Below are 21,821 nucleotides of genomic sequence, written 5' to 3' on the forward strand. Positions count from 1 at the left end.
ATCTTAAAATACCAACACAATGCTACAATCTGCTTTGTATATTTATTCAATTTCCTTGCACAACCCATGAATTTGAAAATGGTATTGAGGAATTTAAAGCTTTGCTAGAAGAATAAGCAGACTTTAAAAGAAGCTCACAAGTGTCAACAACAGCTTTTTAAATGGTAGTAACTTAATACCAATATCATCATAATCATATTCAAACAACAGGGGTCAACAATGGCTTCTTGGAAAAGTGAGCCTCCAAGTTTCCAACAACAAGATCAGCCATCGCGTTTCGTGTCTCAACAGTTCCACTCGCGACATGTGGCAACAGAACCACATTATCAAGCCCAAACAACTCCTCAGGGACATGGGGCTCCTTCTCAAACACATCAAGACCTGCACCTGCTATCCGCCTTTCAACAAGGGCGGATACCAGTTCAGGTTCGTCTATGTGTGGGCCCCTCCCAATGTTGATGAGAAACCCCTTGGGACCCAGTGCATCGATGACTTGGCGGTTGATGATGTGGCGAGTTTCTGCAGTTAGTGCACACGCCACAACAAGGATGTCACAATGAGAAGCCAATTCAACTACACTGGGAAAGTATATGTAATTTGTTTCTGGTTTCTGTGATCTGGAATAGTAACTTATTGGACAGTTGAATGCTTCAGCTCTCTTGGCAATTGCTGTCCCTATTCTTCCTAGACCTATGATTCCCACCTTTTTGCCACTGAACTGCAACAAGGATTATATACAAAAGATGAAAAACAATATCACAGCAGTGAGAAACAGCATCCAAATCATAACTGATATAGTATGTTCGTCTAATATTTGATTAGGAAGATCATATCCATGATAGTGTGAATTAGCATCTAATATTTGATTTAATAGAACAGGAGATCGATTAAAAAATTTGCTAAATCCGCGTAGATGATGAAGTCAAACCTTGGTAGTCAATTTGAAGTCGCCTTTCTTCCACAATCCAGCCCTAACATAACGATCGCACTCGCAAATCCCTCTCAGCGTCGCCAGCATCAATCCAATCGCCAAGTCAGCCACATCCTCGGTCAACACATCAGGTGTGTTAGTAACCCTAATCCCTTTCTGCTTACAATGCCCCAAATCCACCTTGTCTAACCCCACGCTGAAATTAGATACAATCTCTAAAGCCGGTAACGAGTCGATCAATTCTCGGTCGGCACCGGCGTTGGCGTTTCCGACGACTGCTCGGATTGAACCGGAATTCTCCTTGAAGAAGTCGTTTTTCTGGGGGAGATTCCACAAACGGAAGAGATTGAAGCGTTTATCGAGTTCTTGTTCGAGGTAAGAAGACATGGGGTAGGTCATGAGGACACCGATGGCTTCCATGATAGAGGTCGGTGAGTAACTGAGGTCCACTGGTGTAGGAACGATAAGTTTAATACTTTAATGGCTTTGGCTGATATGCATAGAGTCTAGCGCGGATCTCACGTTTTCTTTCGCCATATTGACACCTTTTTCTTTTTTTACCATTTAACACCCTGTCACTCAATTTTTTTTATTTTCCTTTTTTTAATTTAATTAAAATACTTTATTTTAATATAGAAACATTTTTTATGCATAAATATTAAACAAAATTTATTTTTTAAAACCACAAACAATTAATATAATATCAATTATATTTTTTAAAAAACAAACATTTCATATTAAATTGAAAAAGTTACCATAAATTAAAACTTAAAATACCTAAAAACACGATTTAGTAATTCAAACCACTACAAACGTAACTTAACACCGACATACATGACTTAATACCTAAAAACACGACTTAATACATAAAAAACACACTTCATAACTAAAACACATTTCATAAAATTAAAAAAAAAAAAACACTGAAACAACGGGTCTTTCTCCGAATACTGGTCTTCCAATTCGTCTTCCAATGACATATTTAGATCAAGATTGACCATCCGAAGATGATTGGTCAAATGGCGGTGAAGATCAGTATGGTTTACTGCAATGTGAATTATCCACATTCTTTGTATCCATTATTGACCACCATATTCTAGTAGTTGTGTCTCTTGGATGACTTCATTCTCGTCGTACATACATATCGCTAGACCTGGCAATGGGGCGGGTTTAGAGCGAATCGAACTTGATCCAAACACATTTAACAAATTTCAAAATCCGATCCAAACCCGCTTCGTAACCCGCAGGGTTTTGAATAATCAAACTCATACCCTTATCCACCGAATCAGCAGATATCCAAACTCGCCCCGTAACCCGTAGGTTTTTTGAATAATCAAACACATTTTACTTAAATCATAAAATCACATTTATTAAATAAAACTAAGTTTTGATTTAGAAAACACATTGTGTACTCAAGGACTTTCTATTGGAATTAAAATCATTATTTTAGTTACTTTCGATTGGTTTTTGACCGTCGATTATATTGATAGAGAATAACAATTACAAACTTTCTTCCGGTTGATAAATGACCTTATTGATTTATAAATGAAATTGGTGATTACATGATGAAATATAAATGAAATGAAATCATGACTCTTGGGAGAAGACTGGAAGTCTAGAAGTTGAGTCCTCGAGTCCTATGTAAAAACAATTTAGTCTTTGGCCTTTTCTCTTTTGACTTCTAATTGGAATTTAATGTAAACTTTAGGCAATATAAAATATAAATTTATATTTCTAAAACTTATATGGGGCGGGTTATAAACGGAGCGGATCAGTGATGATCCATACCCGACCCTTTTAATAAAAGGGTTAACGGGTAAACGGATCAAAAACTATGCTCCAAACCCGTATATTTGTTAAGGGTTTGGATCGGATCAGGGTCAAAACCCGCTCCATTGCCAGGCCTACATATCGCGTTTTCTTCATGTTCTATTATCATATTATGCAATATGATACATGTATACATCACCTCTGTCATAGTAGAAAATATCACGAAACATGGATGCTTTTGCAACTATCTGTCAATACTTTTTAAGTGCTCAAAACGTTCATTCGATATCTTTTCTTACTTTTTCTTGGACTCTCTCAAATCTGGACCTCTGAGGGTCATCCTAACATGAAAAACTTTTAACGAAAACAGAAAGCTCATAATATATCTCATCCACAAGATAGTACCCAAATTTATATTCCGTTCCTCGGAGTACAAATGACAAATCTGGGGTAGTACCGGCATACACGTGGAATATTGATGAGTTATTGAGAATATCAATATCATTAAGCGAACTGGCACTACCGAAAAAGGCATGCCAGATCCACAAATCCTGTAATGATAATTGTCCTTTGTGTATTGCCCATGATATGCATTGGGACACATACTCCATTTCCAATGCATACAATCTAAACTTCCTAACATCTCAAGCAAACCATGCACATTTCCATTATGAGCATACAACTTGTGTATGTCACTAGCAGTAGGATGATGCAAATATTGTAGACCATACAAAGACATAACAACTATGCAAAATTTGTGAAGATTTTCTCGGACGGTACGTGCGAACATCCTAAAACTCTCGTCTAATGCATCAGGGGTGGCATATGTTAACATACGAAATACAACATTACATTTCTGAATTGGATCAAAGCGTAATGTACCTCTTGCATCTGGGCTTGCCTCATATACTCAGACACGGAAGTCACACCTTCTACAATATGCATAAACATGTCTTTATGATTCCTGAACTGCCGATGAAAATAATATCCTTCAAATAGAGCATTATAATAAAAATAATCGTGTATGAGACGTTAGTGGGCCGATTTACACTGTCTTTGGACATATCTTCTTCGTTTACGTTGCGCATTGTTTGATTCAATGTTGTTAAGATGTTGTTCTAGCCTATTACGTATGGAGAAGACCGACTGTACTACGCTATAAAAAACATCGTCTGATAAAGATGACAAAGACGAAGACAACATTCTTTTCAAAGGAAAAACACAACAATCTTGAAGGAATGATACTTTGTGTGTTTGAAAAGTTGAAAATGTGGTCATATACAGTGATTGCAATTATTGAAGTCTTGTTTGCCTGCCATCTGGCAAGATTCCCTTTACTTAAATGAATGTGATGACATATATATTAATTTTTAATATAAAAAACTATTAAAATTAAAAATCAAAGTTAACCTAAAAAGTACATTTAAAATTAAATAAAAAAGGTTACATTAATTTCAAATATAAAATACGATTAAAATTTTAAAACATGACTTACTTCCTAAATGCTACACTAAAACACCACTTAATACTGCATCTAATACATAAAAACACTACGACTAATCCCATTTGTATTCTTTAGCAAGATCCTTCTTTGCAATATTAAAAATCCGACAATCTTCCTCGGACAAGTTATCTCCTGGGGTTAAGAAAAGTTTTAACGACCGGTTCTTTTTTTTTTTATCGAACAGTTCCTTTCTTTCATTTTTCCCAATTCCAAAAAACTCTCAAGCTTATTGTCCAACCCTTTGATGTCTCTGCTCCACGTCCGTCGGCGAACTTTGTGCTCCTTTCAGCTTTCTTTTTGCTTTGTCTTGCCCCATAGGAGGAGTTAGAACTTTATAATGATCGTCATTATTGAGGTCAATCCCTCCGATACGCGCATCAGAAGTTGACTGTGGGTTGACTCTGAAGTTTTGGTTCGTTTGGACATCCCTGCGTAATCGTCAAGACTATTTAGATCTACCCATTTTCGATTGACCTTCACAACTCCCCAAAACGACTCATTTACAAAAGCTTTTCCGACTTTCGCCTTGTAAATCTTTCGAACTTTAGCCATGACATCCACTTCAGTTGTACCGCTTTGGGGGTTTTTCATCGCGTTCATGTATATGCTGTTGAACTCCATTGCGGCTCGGTTGGCGGTCCTCCACAGTAAAGTGACTCTCGGTTGCGGTAATTCTTATTTAAGCGGTGGCAAAAGTTATTCTAAACTTTTTTCTTTGAAGGTAGTTGAGTCTTGGTCGTTCTCGTGGATCGAGTCCACCGGCACATCTAACCATGTTCAGTTAGTGCCCTCTCTTCATCATCTGTCCACCCACTACATGGATTCCTCCCTTTTACTTTATTTGTGTTTGTGGTTCCACTTTGGGCTCTTGAAATGATTCTTGAATGGGATATTCGACGAGGCCTTCATCGGAAGAATCGATTGACTCGTCGAGTAGGCAGTGTGGTTGGGATTGAAATTTAGTTTTGCGGTTGGGTTTGAGAAAATAATTGAGTTTCTTAAACTGTTTCAAACGGATCAACATCCACATTCGGACGAGGTGTTGGTTGATATTGGTTATGGAAAAATCGCATTGGTTGAGAAGAGAATGGATTAAATGGAAACATTTGCAGAGCCGTTGTATGAAAGTAGAAGCTAGTGGGAGAGTGAATTGGTTGATCAAATGATGGTCGATAACATGGTGGTGATGGAAGGTTTGGGGATGGAATTTTTGGTGATTGAGTGTTTGGAAGTGGAAGGTGTAGTGATGGAAGGTTTGAAGATTTCTTTTTGTTGGTTCTTGGTTTTTTTTTTTTTTTTCTTTTGAGATGAATACATGTTTTGTTGGTAAATTGAGAGAGTTACTGAGAGATATGATATTTTGTGTGTGTAAATTAGTAAGAGTGATTTGATATATATATTAAAAACGTTTTTTTTAATGTAAGTTGGTAAATAATTTATTATGTAAATTCAAAAGCTGGTTTAAACGTGTCAAGTCAAATCCGGTCAAAAGCTGGTAAGTAATTTATTTATGTCAATTTATTAGATCTCAATTAATGCAAAGCAATCCAGTCAAATCCCTTCGTCCAATCACAAGACACACAAGTCTTCTCTCTTATCTCGTTATGTCTGTGGCGAGGCAAACATGGCGAACCCCTTAGTGAGCTCTAGGGGCGGTGTTCCAAATGGGTAGCAACCAATGGCGAGCAACCTTAGCGATTCCACTCCGCTCAACAACCTTCTCTCTCATCTCGTTACAGAGTGGAATCGCTAAGGTTGCTCGCCATGGGTCGCTACCCATTTGGAACATCGCCCCCTAGCGCTCGCTAGGGGACTCGCCATTTTTGGCTTGCCACAGATGTAACGAGACGAGAAAGAAGGCTTGTGTGGCTTGTGATTGGACGAAGGGGATTTGACATGATTGCTTTGAATCAATTGAGATGTAATAAATTGACATAAATAAATTACTTACCAGCTTTTGACCGGATTTGACTTGGCACGTTTATACCAGCTTTTGTATTCGCTTTTGAATTGACATAATAAATTATTTACCAACTTTTAATAAATTACTTACCAACTTACATTTAAAAAAAAGCGTGTGTGTGTGTGTGTATATATATATATATATATATATATATATATATATATATATATATATATATATTCAACTACCACTCAACTAATATAAATCAAACCACACTCTTACCAATTTACACACGCAAAATATCATATCTCTCACAAACTCTCTCAATTCACCAATGAAGCATGTCTTCATCTCAAACAAAAAAAACCGCAAGAACCAACAAAAAGAAATCTTCAAACCTTCCATCACTACACCTTCCACCTCTAAACACTCAATCACCAAACCTTCCATCATCACCAAGTTATCGACCATCATTTGATCAACCAATTCACTCTCCTGTTAGCTTCTACTTTCCAACAATGGCTTCGCAAATATTTCCACTTAATCCATTCTATTCTCAACCAATGAGATTTTACCACAACTAATATCAACCAACACCTTGTCCGAATGTGGATGTTGATCCGTTTGAAACAGTTTAAGAAACTCAATTCTTTTCTCAACCCCAACCGCAAACTAACTTTCAATCCCGACCACGCCACCTACTCGACGAGTCAACCGATTCTTCCGATGAAGGCCCCGCTAAAGATCTCGTTCAAGAATCATTTCAAGAGCCCGAAGTGGAACCACAAACAAAAAAAAAGGAAAAAGGAGGGCTCCATGTAGAGGGTGGACAGATGATGAAGAGAAGGCACTAGCTCAATAATGGCTAGATGTGTCAGAGGACCCAATCCATGGGAACGACCAAGACTCAACAACCTTCAAAAAAAAAGTTTGGAATAACTTTTTCCGCCGCTTGAATAAGAAGTACCGCAACCCCGAGTCACTTTACTTGAAGTGGAGGACTGCCAACCGAGCCACAATGGAGTTCAAAGGCATATACATGAATATAATAAAAAACCCCTAAAGCGGTGCAACTGAGGTGGATGTCATGGCTAAAGTTCGAAAGATTTACAAGGCGAAAGTTGGAAAATCTTTTGTCAATGAATCGTTTTTGGGAGTTATGAAGGGCAATCGAAAATGGGTAGATCTAAAAAGTCATGATGATTACGCGGGGATGTCCAAACAATCCAAAACTTCGGAGTCAACCTACCGTTAATCTTCTGATGCGCGTATCGGAGGGATTAAACTCAACAACGACGATCCTTATGAAGTTCCAACTCGTCCTATGGGACGAGACAAAGCAAAAAGAAAGTTGAAAGGAGTACAAAGTTCGCCGACTGACGTGGAGATAAGTAGAGATATCAAAGGGTTGGACGACAAGCTTGAGGGTTTTTTTGGAATTGGGAAAGATGAAAGAAAGGAACCGTGTGATAAAAGAAAAGAAGCTTTCGTTAAAGCTTTTCATAACCCTGAGAGACAACTTGTCCGAGGAGGATCGTCGGTTTTTAAGAATGCAAAGAAGGATCTTGCTAAAGAATACAACTGGGAATAGTTGTAGTATTTTTATGTATTAGATGCAGTATTAAGTCGTGTTTTAGTATAGTATTTAGGAAGTAAGTTATGTTTTAAAATTTTAATCGTACTTTATATTAGAAATTAATGTAACATTTTTTATTTAATTTTAAATGTATTTTTAGGTAGACTTTCATTTTAATTTTAATCGTATTTTATATTAGAAATTAATATATATCCTCACATGCATTTATGTAAAATGAATCTTGGCAGATGGCAGACAAACAAGACCTTAATAATTGCAACCACTATATATACTATATATGACCACATTCTCAAATTTTCAAACACACAAAGTATCATTCCTTCAAGATTATTGTGTCTCTCCATTAAACAAGAATGTCGTCTTCGTCTGCGTCATCTTCATCAGACGATGTAACGCCCCGATTCTCAGGTATTGTTTAAATAAGATTTATTAGGTTAAGCCCTACTCGACGAGTTGGTTGGCCTACTCGTCGAGTAGCAGCGGGGTGGGATCGCGTGTTAAGTCACCTGCTCGACGAGTCCATATTGGGACTCGGCGAGTAGGAGCTAGTAGATGAAACCCTAAATCCCGGGGTTTGCACCCCTATTTAAAGGAGCTTCAGCCTCCTTTGGCCTCTTTATAGTTCTAGAGAGTCCTTGAGAACCCTAATTCGTGTGTGTGTGCCCATTGTGTGTTTGAAGCTTGAAAAGAGGAACTTTGGAGGGAGAAGGCTTGGAGGAGAAGGAGATTAGAGCAAGTAGAGTGTGGGAATTAACACTTATCTCAGTTATCATCTTCTAGAGGCACCCAAATCGTCATCTTTCTTGTAGATCTCTTCTATTGGTTGAGTGTTAGGGTTTTTGTGGAATATTAAGTTGGTAAGATGAGCTATGGGCTAGATCTGAGGTTGTAACTTTAGATATGGACCCTCCTTGGATTCTAGAATCATAAAGTTACAATTTTGGTCATGATTGAGGTCCCTCTTGAGCATGAAGCTCCATTCATAACTTAAAATAGGCATTTAGAGTCTTTATAGCCATGCATGCACATAAAGTTTGCAACTTTACATGATAAGCATGCCCTAGAAGCTTGGATCTATGAGTTGGAGTCGCTGCATGGCTCAAAACAAGTCTATATGGAAAAAAGGACTGAATGGACTCGGCGAGTCGCAAGGTTGACTCGGCGAGTCACATGAAGATGGTCGTGAACTTGACGAGTTAGAGGAACAACTCGGCGAGTCCAATGATGATTGCCATAGTCTTGACGAGTTGAAGAACAACTCGGTGAGTCGGATGAGTTTTCTCCTGGACACGTATGTGTGTGTATCCGTCGAGTTGCAAGGAGGAAACTCGACGGGTGGCCTTAAAGTATGATCGAGAATCAAAGGAACTCGACGAGTCACCCCGATGACTCGGCGAGTTGGAATACGCTTCAACGAACTCGGCGAGTAGCCGAGGGTACTCAGCGATTCGAGGTCAACATGGAATGTTGACCTTGACTAAGGACTTTGACTTTGATCAGGGGTTGACTAGTGGGTTATGGAGTACCTTATAAGGTTGACTTACGAGTATACTGTACTATAGGTGGTGGAGCCTGTGTCGAGTGATCCGAGAGTTGGAGTTTATCTTCCGAGTCGACATCTGCGAGGTGAGTTATCCTCACTATATCGATAGGGTCTATAGCACCAAGGTCGGCCCTTTAGTTGTATTTGTTATGGTATGCTATATGTGGTTATGATCTGTTAGATCGGAATCAGGGGAGACAGTATGCTATGCTTTTATGATCCGTAGGGATTGGTATGTTAGTGACCTGCTAGGTCGGTGCTCTAGTTACGAGAGAATTCTATGATTGATGATCAGTGAGATATATATGTTTGATGTTTGTATATGCCAATATATGATAGTTATGCGCACATGGTTATTTGCTTGTTGGTTGGGTTGAGGCGGTCCTGCTTTGTTCTGAAGGCCAACATACCATATGAGCGGTCCGGGGAGACTGTAGGCCCACGTGGTGGACCAGTCATGCCGAAGGCTCGGGGTAGATCTAGATAGACTGTAGGCCTTGTTGGGCGATCCAGTCAGGCCGATGGCCCAGTATGCATGTTGATTGATTGATTATTATTGATATGGTATTGTTAGTGTGGTATTGGTATTTTGGAGGTAGCTCACTAAGCCCTCGGGCTTACAGTTTTCAGTTTATTGTTTCAGGTACTTCAGGAGATCATGGCAAGGCGAAGGCGTGACCGTACCGCTCCTCATCCTTATGTTATGATTTTGGGACACTCTGATGGATGATGATTTGAAAACATTTTTGTAAACAATGCTATTTGACTTTTATCTATGATTGAAAAGTTTAAATTTGGCGTAAAATTGATGGATGTTACAGACGATGCTTTTGATAATGTAGTGTAGTCGGTCTTCTCCATACGTAATAGGCTAGAACAACATCTTAACAACATTAAATCAAACAATGTGCAACGTAAACGAAGAAAATATATTCAAAGACAACGTGAAATAGCCCACTAATTTCTCATACACGATTATTTTGACAAGAATGCTCTGTTTGAAGGATATTATTTCTGTCAATGGTTCAGGATTTATAAAGACTTGTTTATACGTATCGTAGAAGGTGTGACTTCAGTGTCTAAGTATATGAGACAACACCCGGACGCAAGAGGTACATTACGCGTTGATCCAATTCAGAAATGTAATGTTGTATTTCGTATGTTAGCATATGCCACCCCCTAATGCATTAGACGAGAGTTTTAGGATGTCCAAACGTACCGACCGAGAAAGTCTTCGCAAATTTTGCATAGTTGTCATGTCTTTGTATAGTCTACGATATTTGTGTCATCCTACTGCTAGTAACATACAAAAGTTGTATGCTCATCATGAAAATGAGCATGGTTTGCCTGGGATGCTAGGAAGTTTAGATTGCATGCATTGGAAATGGAGTATGTGTCCTAACGCATATCACAGATAATAACAAAGGGCAATTATCATTATCCTACGGTCGTGTTTGAAGTTGTAGCCTCACAGAATTTGTGGATCTGGCATGCCTTTTTCGGTAGTGCCGGTTCGCTTAATGATATTAATATTCTCAATAACTCACCAATATTCAACAAGGTGTATGACAGTACTACCCTAGATTCGTCATTTGTACCCCGAGGAACGGAATACAAATTTGGGTACTATCTTGTGGATGGGATCTATCTTGAGCTTTATAATTTTGTTAAAAGTTTTTCATGTCCAATAAAAAATATCGAACAAACGTTTGGAGCACTTAAAAAGTGTTGGCAGATAGTTGCAAAAGCATCCGTGTATCGTGATATTTCTACTATGACAGAAGTGATGTATACATGTATCATATTGCATAATATGATAATAGAACATGAAGGAAACGTGATATGTGTGTACGACGAGAATGAAGTCATCCAAGAGACACAACCACTAGAGTATGGTGGTCAAGAATGGATACAAAGAATGAGGATAATTCACAATGCAGTAATCCATACCGATCTTCGCTGCCATTTAACCGATCATCTTTGGACGGTGTCAGAGGAGCTAATTCGCCGAAGGGAGAGGTGTAAGTTGTTGGAAAGAGGGTACGGACGTTGATATGTGTGTGTGTGTGTGTGTATATATATATATATATATATATATATATATTTTATACATTATATCTTAATATTTTAGCCTATATTATTCTCTTTTAGAACTAAAAAGTACGTATAATGCTTTGAATTATGATTTGCAGCTATTAGTTGTCGATAGAGCGGAAAAGAAAAGACTGGAGCGGAAATTGGACTTAGAAGCTAAAAGAACAAAAATTGTTGAAAACCGCAATTACGCCCAACGTAATATAAGTTACGCCAAGCGTAATGCTGAAACACGAACTACGCCCAACGTACTGGGTGCTTATCCAGGCTTCCCAATCACAATGGACGTCTAGCTACGCCGAGCGTAAACCGACTTACGCCCAGCTGATATGGGCTTATTTAGTCATAAAAATCATTCATTATCTTATTAATTATTGTTGATTTTATATCATTTTATGAACAAAAGATACTTAATTAGCTTAATATTTCAATTTCAGCAATAAAAGACATGCTCAGGGTGAGAAAGGAAGAGGATTGAGTGATTGGAAGCTTGGATCTTGGATTTTGAAGAAAGAAGGATGTTGTTGGACAGCTTGACCCCTCATCAGTGTTTTGGCCATATCTCATGAACCATAACTCCGATTGACGAGATTCAAAATGTTATGAAAACTAGACACAATTTCGGACGACTTTCGTGTTTTGAGAAAATGTTGATTCCAAAAGAAACTCGACGAGTTTTTAGCACAAACTCGACGAGTTGGTTAGAATGTTCCAGATTCGAAGATGCCTTGTCGTACACGCTGTATACGCGGATTATCGAAAAAAACTCGACGAGTTTTTGGTGAAAACTCGTCGAGTTGACGCTGTTTTCAGAATTTATATATAGAAACTCTTCTGATTCGAACCCTAACTTTTTGTGGAGGCTAGCTGCGACTTTTGAAGACCAGAAGGTTCTTGGAGCTGCTATTTTCGAGATTGCAACATAAGAGACAATTTAGAAGAGAATCAAAGGCAAATAATCATTTTTCTTTTCTTAATCTTTGTTTTGAACCATGTTTGAATCATTAGATTTTGATTTTAGGTTATTACTTGCTTTAGATATGAGCTAAAAGCTTTTTACTTCTGTTTGGATGAGATAATCTTATGAATATGGTTTGATTGAGTGGTTGAATTGATATTAATTTGGTTATTCATCTTGTTAAGCTTATTAAATATCCTTATGTATTGATGATAAATGTTTTTAGTTAACCTGTGTAATGCATTATTATGACCTTAGAACAAACAGGGGGTTGATACGAGTTCCTGGACGTACGCCTAGCGTACAGCCCATACCAGCACCCATATTTTTCATTTGAATTTGTTTAATGCTGTGGTATTTTGTTTTGGTTTTGTGCTGTTTTTATTTTTGCAGAATTATGGCTCGTAGAACTCAAAGAACCAACCCACCCGAGGACGTGATAGATCATCGTTTCTTGCAATTCCCGCAAACTCTAAACAATGAAACTCGGGCCAAATATGTGAACAATTTGAGTCTGCTGCTTACTAAGGAGATTGACATAGCACCTTCTTTTGATTGGGGATTGGCAGCCCGGACTAGAATTGATGAGTTGATCCAGAATTTTTTGCAATACACCCACTCGGACGCGAGTGGCGTGCCTTTGTTCGTATGTCAGGGTTGGGAAAGATTGTTCAGGATCCAGGAGCCTGTGTATCGGGAATTTTTGCTGGAGTTTTATGCTACAGTTTCCTATGACCCTAGGAAGACACCCGATGATAAGACAGCCTTTTCCTTTAGACTGGGTGGTGTGAGTCGGGAATGCAGTGCGATTGAGCTTGCCACTCGAGTTGGGATATATATAGTAGACGAGACGAGGAGTGTCCACTTCCCGACATTCCTTGCTGATTGTCTCACGGGCCGGCCGGATGACTACAATGAAAACACTTTCTAGGCAGAGATTACTGGGGGAGTGTACACACCATCTATTGCTCGGGGGAGGATGATTCGGTCTACCACATATAGATTGTTGCACCGTCTGATTTTCATGTCCCTCACGCACCATAAGAATAGTGAGAGAGTGCCTTCTACAGACCTGTATTTCTTATAGGCGCTTGTTACTCCAGGGAGGCACCTGAACCTTCCAGTTGCTTTAGCTGCTTATTTGAGTAGGAGGGCCAGGGGACTTCGGGAGGATAGCCCAATTTGCGGGGGGCATTTTATCACACGATTAGCTCGATCCTATCAGGTGTTGACGCGCGAGATTACGAGATCGATGGTGTTTCATGATATGAGGCCGATGAGCCTTCGGTTATTGGAGTCGATGCGTGTACTTGAGCGGGGCGAGGATGGTGTCTTACAGGTACGACCAGATGACGTGGCCGTCGAGGAGGGTGCAGTCGAGCCACAGCCGCGACGAGCCCAACGACGTAGACCAGCTCCTCGAGGAGCGCAGCAGGACCTGAGCTAGAGATTGATATACGTTACCTGGCTCAGCGCATTGACGAGGGATTTCAGAGCCTGAGTGAGTGTGTTGCACACGTAGAGAGACGGCAGCAGTGGTATGGGGATGCGTTGACCGCATTGTTTGCCCATCAGGGGTTTCAGTACTCGGTTCCTTTTCCTCCACCATTCCAGTCACGACCTGATGGAGCCGGTACATGTGGGACACAGCAGCACGGTGACGAGGATGACGAGTGACTTAGTTTATCCTTTTTATTTTTATTTTTGTGTTATTTTTAGTTTATTTTTGCGTTGCTTAGTATTAATATTTTTATTTGGTATGTAATTAGTTTAATTTAGGTTGTTTTATTTTTGGTACTTTTCTTTTCCATGTTGATGCTCTTTGGTTGTTTAGATCTTTGCAGAATTTTCGCCCTTAGAAAGCTAGCAGTAAGTTCAACAGCTAGGTCCGACTGTTGCTAGATTATAGTCAAGACCCACGATTTTTCATAAGTGTGGGGTGCGTGTTGATTTCGTGATAGATTATTTAGAAGAGTGGCATTTTTACTATATTTTGACTCTTATGGTATGGATGAGTTGTTCCCGCACCATAAAGTTTTATTTCGACATAGGGGTGTTGAACGGGTAATTTTTTCGGGTTTCGGGTAATTCGGGTTTTTCATATTAGAAAAATTACCCGTTACCCTACCCAAACTAAATTCGGGTAATTCGGGTATCGGGTCGGGTTTGGGTAATTCGGGTATTACCTGATGAATATGATTTTTTTTTTGAATTTCACCTAAAAATAAATTTAATGAAATAAATAAGTCGTGCTTTATTAGTCTTGTGTATATAAACAAACGAGACATAAACGAAGTTACTCAAGCTTTGAACATTGAGATTTTCTACTCAATAATAAATGAGATATCAAGTAATTTTTTAACGACTTAATCTAATCTAATAAGATGTTAAAAAAACAAATACCTAAAGATCTTAATTTAAAAGTTTAAAATGTTTAAGATAAATGTAGTCATAAGTTTTGCCATGTTCTAAAGTTTCGTCAAGATAATGAGTTTGTTAGTTGTAATATAAACTATAATCAAGAAAACAGTTAAATTTTAAAGAACGTGACAATATATAAAAATTACTTTTAATATTGTTAGTGTCGTATGGTCATAATAAATATATTTATGTTTTACAATAATGATAGTTAGTTTAAGCGTGATCAAATACATGTTATATAGTACAAGCTCTACAAAAAAAAAATTAAATAATTTGGGTAATTTGGGTATACCCGAAACCCAAAAAATATACCCTTTACCAGACCCGAAAAAATTTCGGGTAACCCGATTACCCGGAAAAATTTACCCGATACCCGATTTACCCGACCCGTTTTACCCGATACCCGAAAAAATCGGGCGGGTAATTCGGGTATCGGGTATTTTCGACAGGGCTATTTCGACACGAGGTAGAAGTATCATCCCGGCTGTCACGACATGGTTGACACTTTCCTATGTCGTGGGGGAGTTTTCATCGCGAGAAGAGGCTGCCATTCTTGATATGACCATGTGACCAACAATTTTCACATTGTGGCCATGTTTAGATTTCACATCTCTCGACGAGACGACGTGGTTGACACTTTCCCACGTCATTGTTACTACATATGCATTTATTTGCAATCTTTGCACCACATCTTAGAAATCAGCGTTCTTGAAAATTCAGAAGCAGCAGTTCTAGTTTCCAGTCTTTCAGCAATGTTTGGAGCAACTTGTAGCAGCCCCATTCGATCTCGCCACAACTACCCAGGGGAGTCTGTTCTTTTTTTTATGTGCTTAATTAGTTTTATGCATACAATGAGGGCATTGTATGAAATAAGTGTGGGGTAGGGGGTCGATAAAAGTAAATTAAAAACTGAAATAATAGTTTATGTGTCTTTTTAATGCACTAGTTTTTTATTTATAATTCCTAATTTATCGCATCTAAATCACACCTTACAGGCAGTAAACACGATCAAGTATAGTATAGCTTTGATAACCAAGGGTGTCGAACACAAGGGGAACGGTAGTGAATTAATTTAAAATATTTGATTATAGGTTACAAAACACACAAATGCAGTAAAGAAATGGTTTATTAAATCTCCGATGAACAATTAATTAACAAATCTCGATAAACTAACAGGGAAACAAATCTCTTCAGGTACTTTGGTTTAGATAAATTACACCTTAAAAGCATAGACAATTGCATACAAAAATTCATTTATTCATGTTCACCGATTCCTAAAATGATTAGATTCGTGTTCACTATTACTAATCCTTTAGCAAACAAGTCAATTCAAACAGTGATCAGTTGATTAAACTAACATGTTTCCTAGTGTTCAGTTCGTATTAAGCAAGACTTGTAATAATAGTTAATCAAATTACTAATTCAATTTAACCTCTTGTTGATGGTTTATCACACAAGGCTCACACATTAACTTACTTATTTCCGAATTAATCATAGTTTCACATTCGCTATTCCTAGTCGTATAATATTGATGGTCATCAAAATCATAAGAGACAAGCAATCAAGCAGATGTTCATACAACTCAATTTACTTGACAATTAACAGCAAATAATTATCATTAACACGTAAGGATTTTTTAACAAGCTTGGCAAGATAAATTAAACATAAACAAACAATCTAATCTAGCAATTAATCTATAAATCAAGGTTTCATTCAATCATAAACACAAAGTAAAAGGTTTTTACACCGAAATCAGAAAGTAAACACATAATACTATCACAGTGGAATGCTAAACATGGTCACGTTAACAAACCACATGATTACGGACACGTATCCGCTCTCTAATCCTTCCGATCTCCGCTCCCGTTAGCTTAACGGCCTTCCGGCCGCCTTCTATACCCTCAAAACGGCTTAACAGAAGTTAATTATCGACTAAATTAGATTAGAAGTCGAATCCCCCCTCCTGGCTGGCCAATTATCGACGTCGCCTTGAGTTTCAAGGAAAAGGATGATGTGGGTGGGGTATAATGTCATTTGTTATAAAACATGACAATATCGAAAAGTGGAAATCGTGGATATTGTCGTTGTATAAATTTAAAGGGGTAAAAGTGACAATTTACAAAATAAATGGGTGGAAAGTGTTATTTTACAAAGTAAGATGACAGAAAGCGTCATTCTACAAAATAAGAAGGAGGAAATTGCCAATGTATGAAAGTAAAGAGACCAAAGCTGCCACCATAAGAAATTTTTGTGGCCAAAGTATGAAATAAAAAACTTTTATAGCCACAAAACTATATTATTTATAAGGGATTACTTTTTATTATATATAATAATAATAAAAATGGGTATTCTTTTTTATTTTATAAATATAAAGTATTTAGAAAAATATAAAATACAAATTAAAAGAGTAGGAACTACATCTTAAAAAAAATTAATAATAAACCAATTTTTGGCTGAATTGTGGAAACCTTTTGTACTTTATTTACAGAAACCATATAGATTACAATTATTTATACCAAACTTCTAGTTTATTATTTATATAATCATATCAAACATTATATAATTATTATATAATAGAAACTAAAAATAAAGTCGGGTTAACCTTCTTCTAGTGCCTATAAATCAGTAAAAACTAAAAACTTAAGAAGTTGAAGGAAAACTTTAAAAAATTCTTACATATTGGCCTCATAATCGATATATATATATATAAATATATATATATATATATATATATATATATATATATATATATATTATTCAATTAGTAGGTGTGGGACCCATTTATTACATTGGGTTGATTAAAAAAATATCAAAATGTAAACATTAAGTATTTTTTAAAATTAAATTTTAAAATAAAGAAGGAAAAAACATATTTATTACAATTTATAATCATATTTATTACATTTAATATTTTACTTATATAACTATATGTATTATGTAGTTTTTTAATTTTAAAAATTAAAAAAACCTAAAAATTGACATATGGATATTATTTATTTCAAAGATACCACAAAATGACAAATGTTAAACTTATGAGAAATTGACATATGACAAAATAGATCTTTATTTATTAAAATAGAAGTCCCAAAACCCAATAATTGTATTAAATTTGACCATTTTACCATTTTAACATGTCATTAAACTTTCATAAATTACACTTTTGGTCTGGATTTCAAACTTTATAACAAATTTGATCTAAAATTTACACTTTTGACGCATATTTTAAACTTTTTTACAAATTTGATCCAAATTTTACCATTTTAGCCCAAATTTTAGAATTTTGTTATGAATTCATCATAACTGTAGTTTTTTTTACAACTTTTTTCCCAAATTTTGTTTCGAATATATTTTTCTTTATAAAATCATATTTATACAAATCCATGTTTATAAAAAGAATATATACAAACACGTATTTTACAAAAATATATATACAAACACTTATTTCATATATATATATATATATATATATATATATATATATATATATATATATATATATACATTTTTATATAAAAAAAGTTTTTATATTGAAAATACGAGATTTTTTATTTGAAAAGATGTTTTTTATATAAATTTGATTTTGTAATGAAAAAACATATTTGAAACAAAATTTTGAGAAAAAAAAATTGTAAAAAGAAAAAATTAAAGTTATAATGAATTCATAACAAAATTCTAAAATCTAAGACAAAAGGGTAAATTTTAGACCAAATTTGTAATAAAATTTGAAATCTAGGCCAAAAGTGTAATTTCTGAAAGTTGGGTGTCGTGTTGACCAGGTAAAATGGTCAAGTTTAATACAATGACCGTTTTTAGGACTTAGGTCGTGTTTGAGAATCATCTGACCGAGTCGATTCAGACCTTTTTGGATGACTCGGTCAGCTATAAGTGTTTGATAATCAACTTTTGTGCATCTAACTCTCACAGAAATATCTGAATGAGAAAGAAATGAAAAATGGGCTGACTGAGAAAGGTTCCATTACTACCCTTCCCTAACGTGTCTCTTCCAGCGCCTCCTTTCTTCATCCTCTTTCAGCGACTCCTTTATTCTCCCTAACCAGCAAGCATGTCGACCCCATTCTTCCTCTTCCACCCACCGATCGAAGCTCCTTCCTCATCTCATCAGGTACGCTTGAATGTTCCGATTTTTGGGAAAGTTCTGATTTTTTCCGTTGAGAGGGATAAAAGTTCCCATTATTTTGTTGTTGAATGTTCCAATTTATGCTCTTGATTTTTCAAAATCTGAATGGGAAAGTTCCAATTTTTGTTGTTTGTTCTTGAATGTTCTTTTGCTATTGAATGTTTATTTTGCTGTTGAGAGGAATAAAAGTTTCGGTTTTTCAAGTGATTTTGCTATTGTTGGTTATTTCATACCTGAACAGATACATACATATCTGTTCTTAAATGTTATTTTTGGAGATTATGAATTCCATGGCGTTGAATTTTTTATCAATAAATTTTTGAAGTTGGTGAATTTGGAATTTTGGATGTTATCAATGTTTTCTGGTCAATAACGAAGATGTAATGGGTTCTAATGATCACCGGATTGAAGCCTTGAAGTTCTAATCTTGAAATACAAAAGTCAAAATTGACATGCCAAATTGGATTATATGATTATGAAATCAATTCATGTGCTTTGTAGGATATGGTAAATGAGAAGTGATATTTGGTCCTATGCGTTTTGATTATTCATTATAAATTTCAATCAAAAACTATTGCTTTATTCTTGATTTCAATATGCAGGTACAGTTCACATTTAATTGATTTATTTTACATGGATTTCTTTTATCTTTAATCATGGTAATGTATTATTTGTTGAGATGCATTATGCATACCACGTGTTTGATTGATTGCTCAATGAAAACCAATTGTATGTCTACATACCATGTAGACTTCTATTCTTTTTACTGTACTTAAAAGTCCATTTTTTTCTTTTGAAATACATACCATATAACTTATAAAAACAATGATTCTTTTTATAAAATTTATTTGGATTTTTAAAGGATTTGTACCTAATTTACATTTTGTATGTTTTTTCAACTTCATCCATCGTTGTATAGTAGAAGGGTAAAATGGTCATTTTTCATCAATCAGCATATTAAGTCAGATGTACAATCAAACAACATAGTTTCTTACTCATTCAGGATTTCTTACCCAGACAGACCGACCTTTCCCAGACAGCTCTTTCTCGGTAAGGAACTATCAAACGGGACCTTAATTGAATAAAATTAAGATATTAGGACTAAATCGATTATGAAACCGATATGTAAGTAGTTTTCTATAGTTTTTCCTTAATTTTAGGATTAGTATATTTAGAGCGTGTTTGGATAGAAAAAAAAAAAAAGAGCTTATAGCTTATTGCTTATTACTACCGCTTTTAGCTAAGTTTAAAAGGGTGTTTGTTTTTCCTTTTAAATCAGCTCTTTGACTTTTAACTTTTTCAAAAAGTTAGAAAATTCCAAAAGTTGTTTGTTGCCAAGTGGAAAAAGACTTTTAAAACCAACTTTTACCAAAACATAAAAACTAGCATTTGCAAAAGTCATACATCCTGACTTTTTGTATCTTTTTAAACTTTTGAGGCTGGAAAAGCAAAAGAAATCACAAATACTTTTTAAACAACATCTTTTTCCTTTTGGAAAAAGATCTTTTACAAAAATGACTTTTCCCCTTGAAAAGAAATCTCAAACACCCGTTAAGTTTCTGGATAGGAAACACTAAAAATCAGGTTATTGTGTTGGAGATAAGCTAAATAAACTGATTTTAAAAAACATTCCCCCCTTTTTATAGATTATTGTTTATTTCTAATCAAAACACTTTACAGAAACTATGTTCTCTCACCACTAATAAGTTAATAAACAATAATATAAACTAATTTATCCAGACTTTAGTCTTTTATTTGAGCCTTTTTAGTGAGCCTTTTTAATAAATGTCAAAGCAAGAAACCAATACCTAGAACTTATAGCCTTTTTAATGAATGTCAAAGCTAGTAACCAATACCTAGAACTTATACCTACAGTGTAAACAGGGGCTGAAAGCAATTCCGTTGGCTGAATGGATTAACAATATCGTATAGCATGGTAAAGTTAACATGAATAATGCTATGAAACAGCATCGATATAATAATTAAGTAAAACAGTAGGACTAACTATACGTAGATGAGATCACTGAAATTTTTTTGAGAGTAGATGAAGAAATCTAACCTTAGTAGTCAATTTGAAGTCACCTTTCTTCCACAATCCAGCCCTAACATACCGATCGCACTCACAGATCCCTCTCAACGTCGCTAATATCAATCCAATCGCTGTATCAGCCACATCCTCCGTCAATACATCCGGTGTATTTGTAACCCTAACTCCTTTCTCCTTACAATACGCCAAATCGACATGGTCTAATCCGACACTGAAACTCGATATGATCTCCAGAGCCGGCAACGAGTCGATCACTTCTCGGTTGACACTGGAATTGGGGGTTCCGACGATGGCGCGGATGAAATCGGAGTTCTCCTTCAAGAACTCGTCCTTTTGAGGGAAGTTCCAGATGCGGAAAAGCTTGAAGCGGCTATCCAGTTCTTCTTCCAGGTAAGAATACACCGGGGTCGTTAGCAGTACACCGATGGCTTCCATGATCAAGGTTGGCTGTCTGAGGTCAACGGGGGTAGGAAAGATGAGTCCAGTGAGTGTTGGATGCGTACCTATTTAGTAACCAGAACGCCTTGAAGACAGTCAGACACGATAGGACACGTACACAAATTATGTCTTCAAGTAATTGGCGGATTCTACAAAACTTTTGAACTATAATGACTTTTGATTTTTCGCTTTTGTATTTGAATAAAAGTGGGTTAAAAAGATATTCTATTTTATTATAAATAGTTAATTATAAATTCAATTTTTATAAAGGGGTCATGTTAAAATTATATTTTTCATATTCTTGTTAGTTTTGTTTTAGAGAAATATATCTATCTCCTAAGCTGCTTATTAAATTAAGAGAAGGACGGATTGGGTTGGGTGTAGTAAAATGAATCAATGGAACTTTAAGAAAAAAGTTATATAATATCAAAAGTTCAAACCGGTTTGATCACTCGTGACGTAGTGGATTTTGTCCCG

General features: G+C 36.2%; 1 protein-coding gene across 2 annotated transcripts; it reads right to left on the minus strand.

Annotated features, from left to right (window-relative positions):
* Nucleotides 1–20: 20 nt before the first annotated feature.
* LOC145054450 (hydroxyphenylpyruvate reductase-like) lies at nucleotides 21–21,465 on the minus strand. Of its 2 annotated transcripts, none has more exons than XM_079002653.1 (2): nucleotides 20,919–21,465; nucleotides 21–718 (listed from the first exon to the last, which is right to left on the minus strand). In XM_079002653.1, the coding sequence occupies exons 1-2, from the start codon at nucleotides 21,339–21,341 to the stop codon at nucleotides 200–202; spliced, it is 942 nt and encodes a 313-aa protein (XP_078858779.1). In that variant the 5' UTR covers nucleotides 21,342–21,465; the 3' UTR covers nucleotides 21–199. The 2 variants fall into 2 exon arrangements, with proteins under 2 accessions (XP_078858779.1, XP_078858778.1); XM_079002652.1 differs by lacking the exon at nucleotides 20,919–21,465 and adding an exon at nucleotides 929–1,440.
* Between the last annotated feature and the right edge of the window lie 356 nt (nucleotides 21,466–21,821).

The sequence above is a fragment of the Lactuca serriola genome, chromosome 5 (assembly GCF_051521515.1).
Source record: "Lactuca serriola cultivar US96UC23 chromosome 5, Lser_US96UC23_V15, whole genome shotgun sequence".
NCBI lineage: Eukaryota > Viridiplantae > Streptophyta > Magnoliopsida > Asterales > Asteraceae > Lactuca > Lactuca serriola.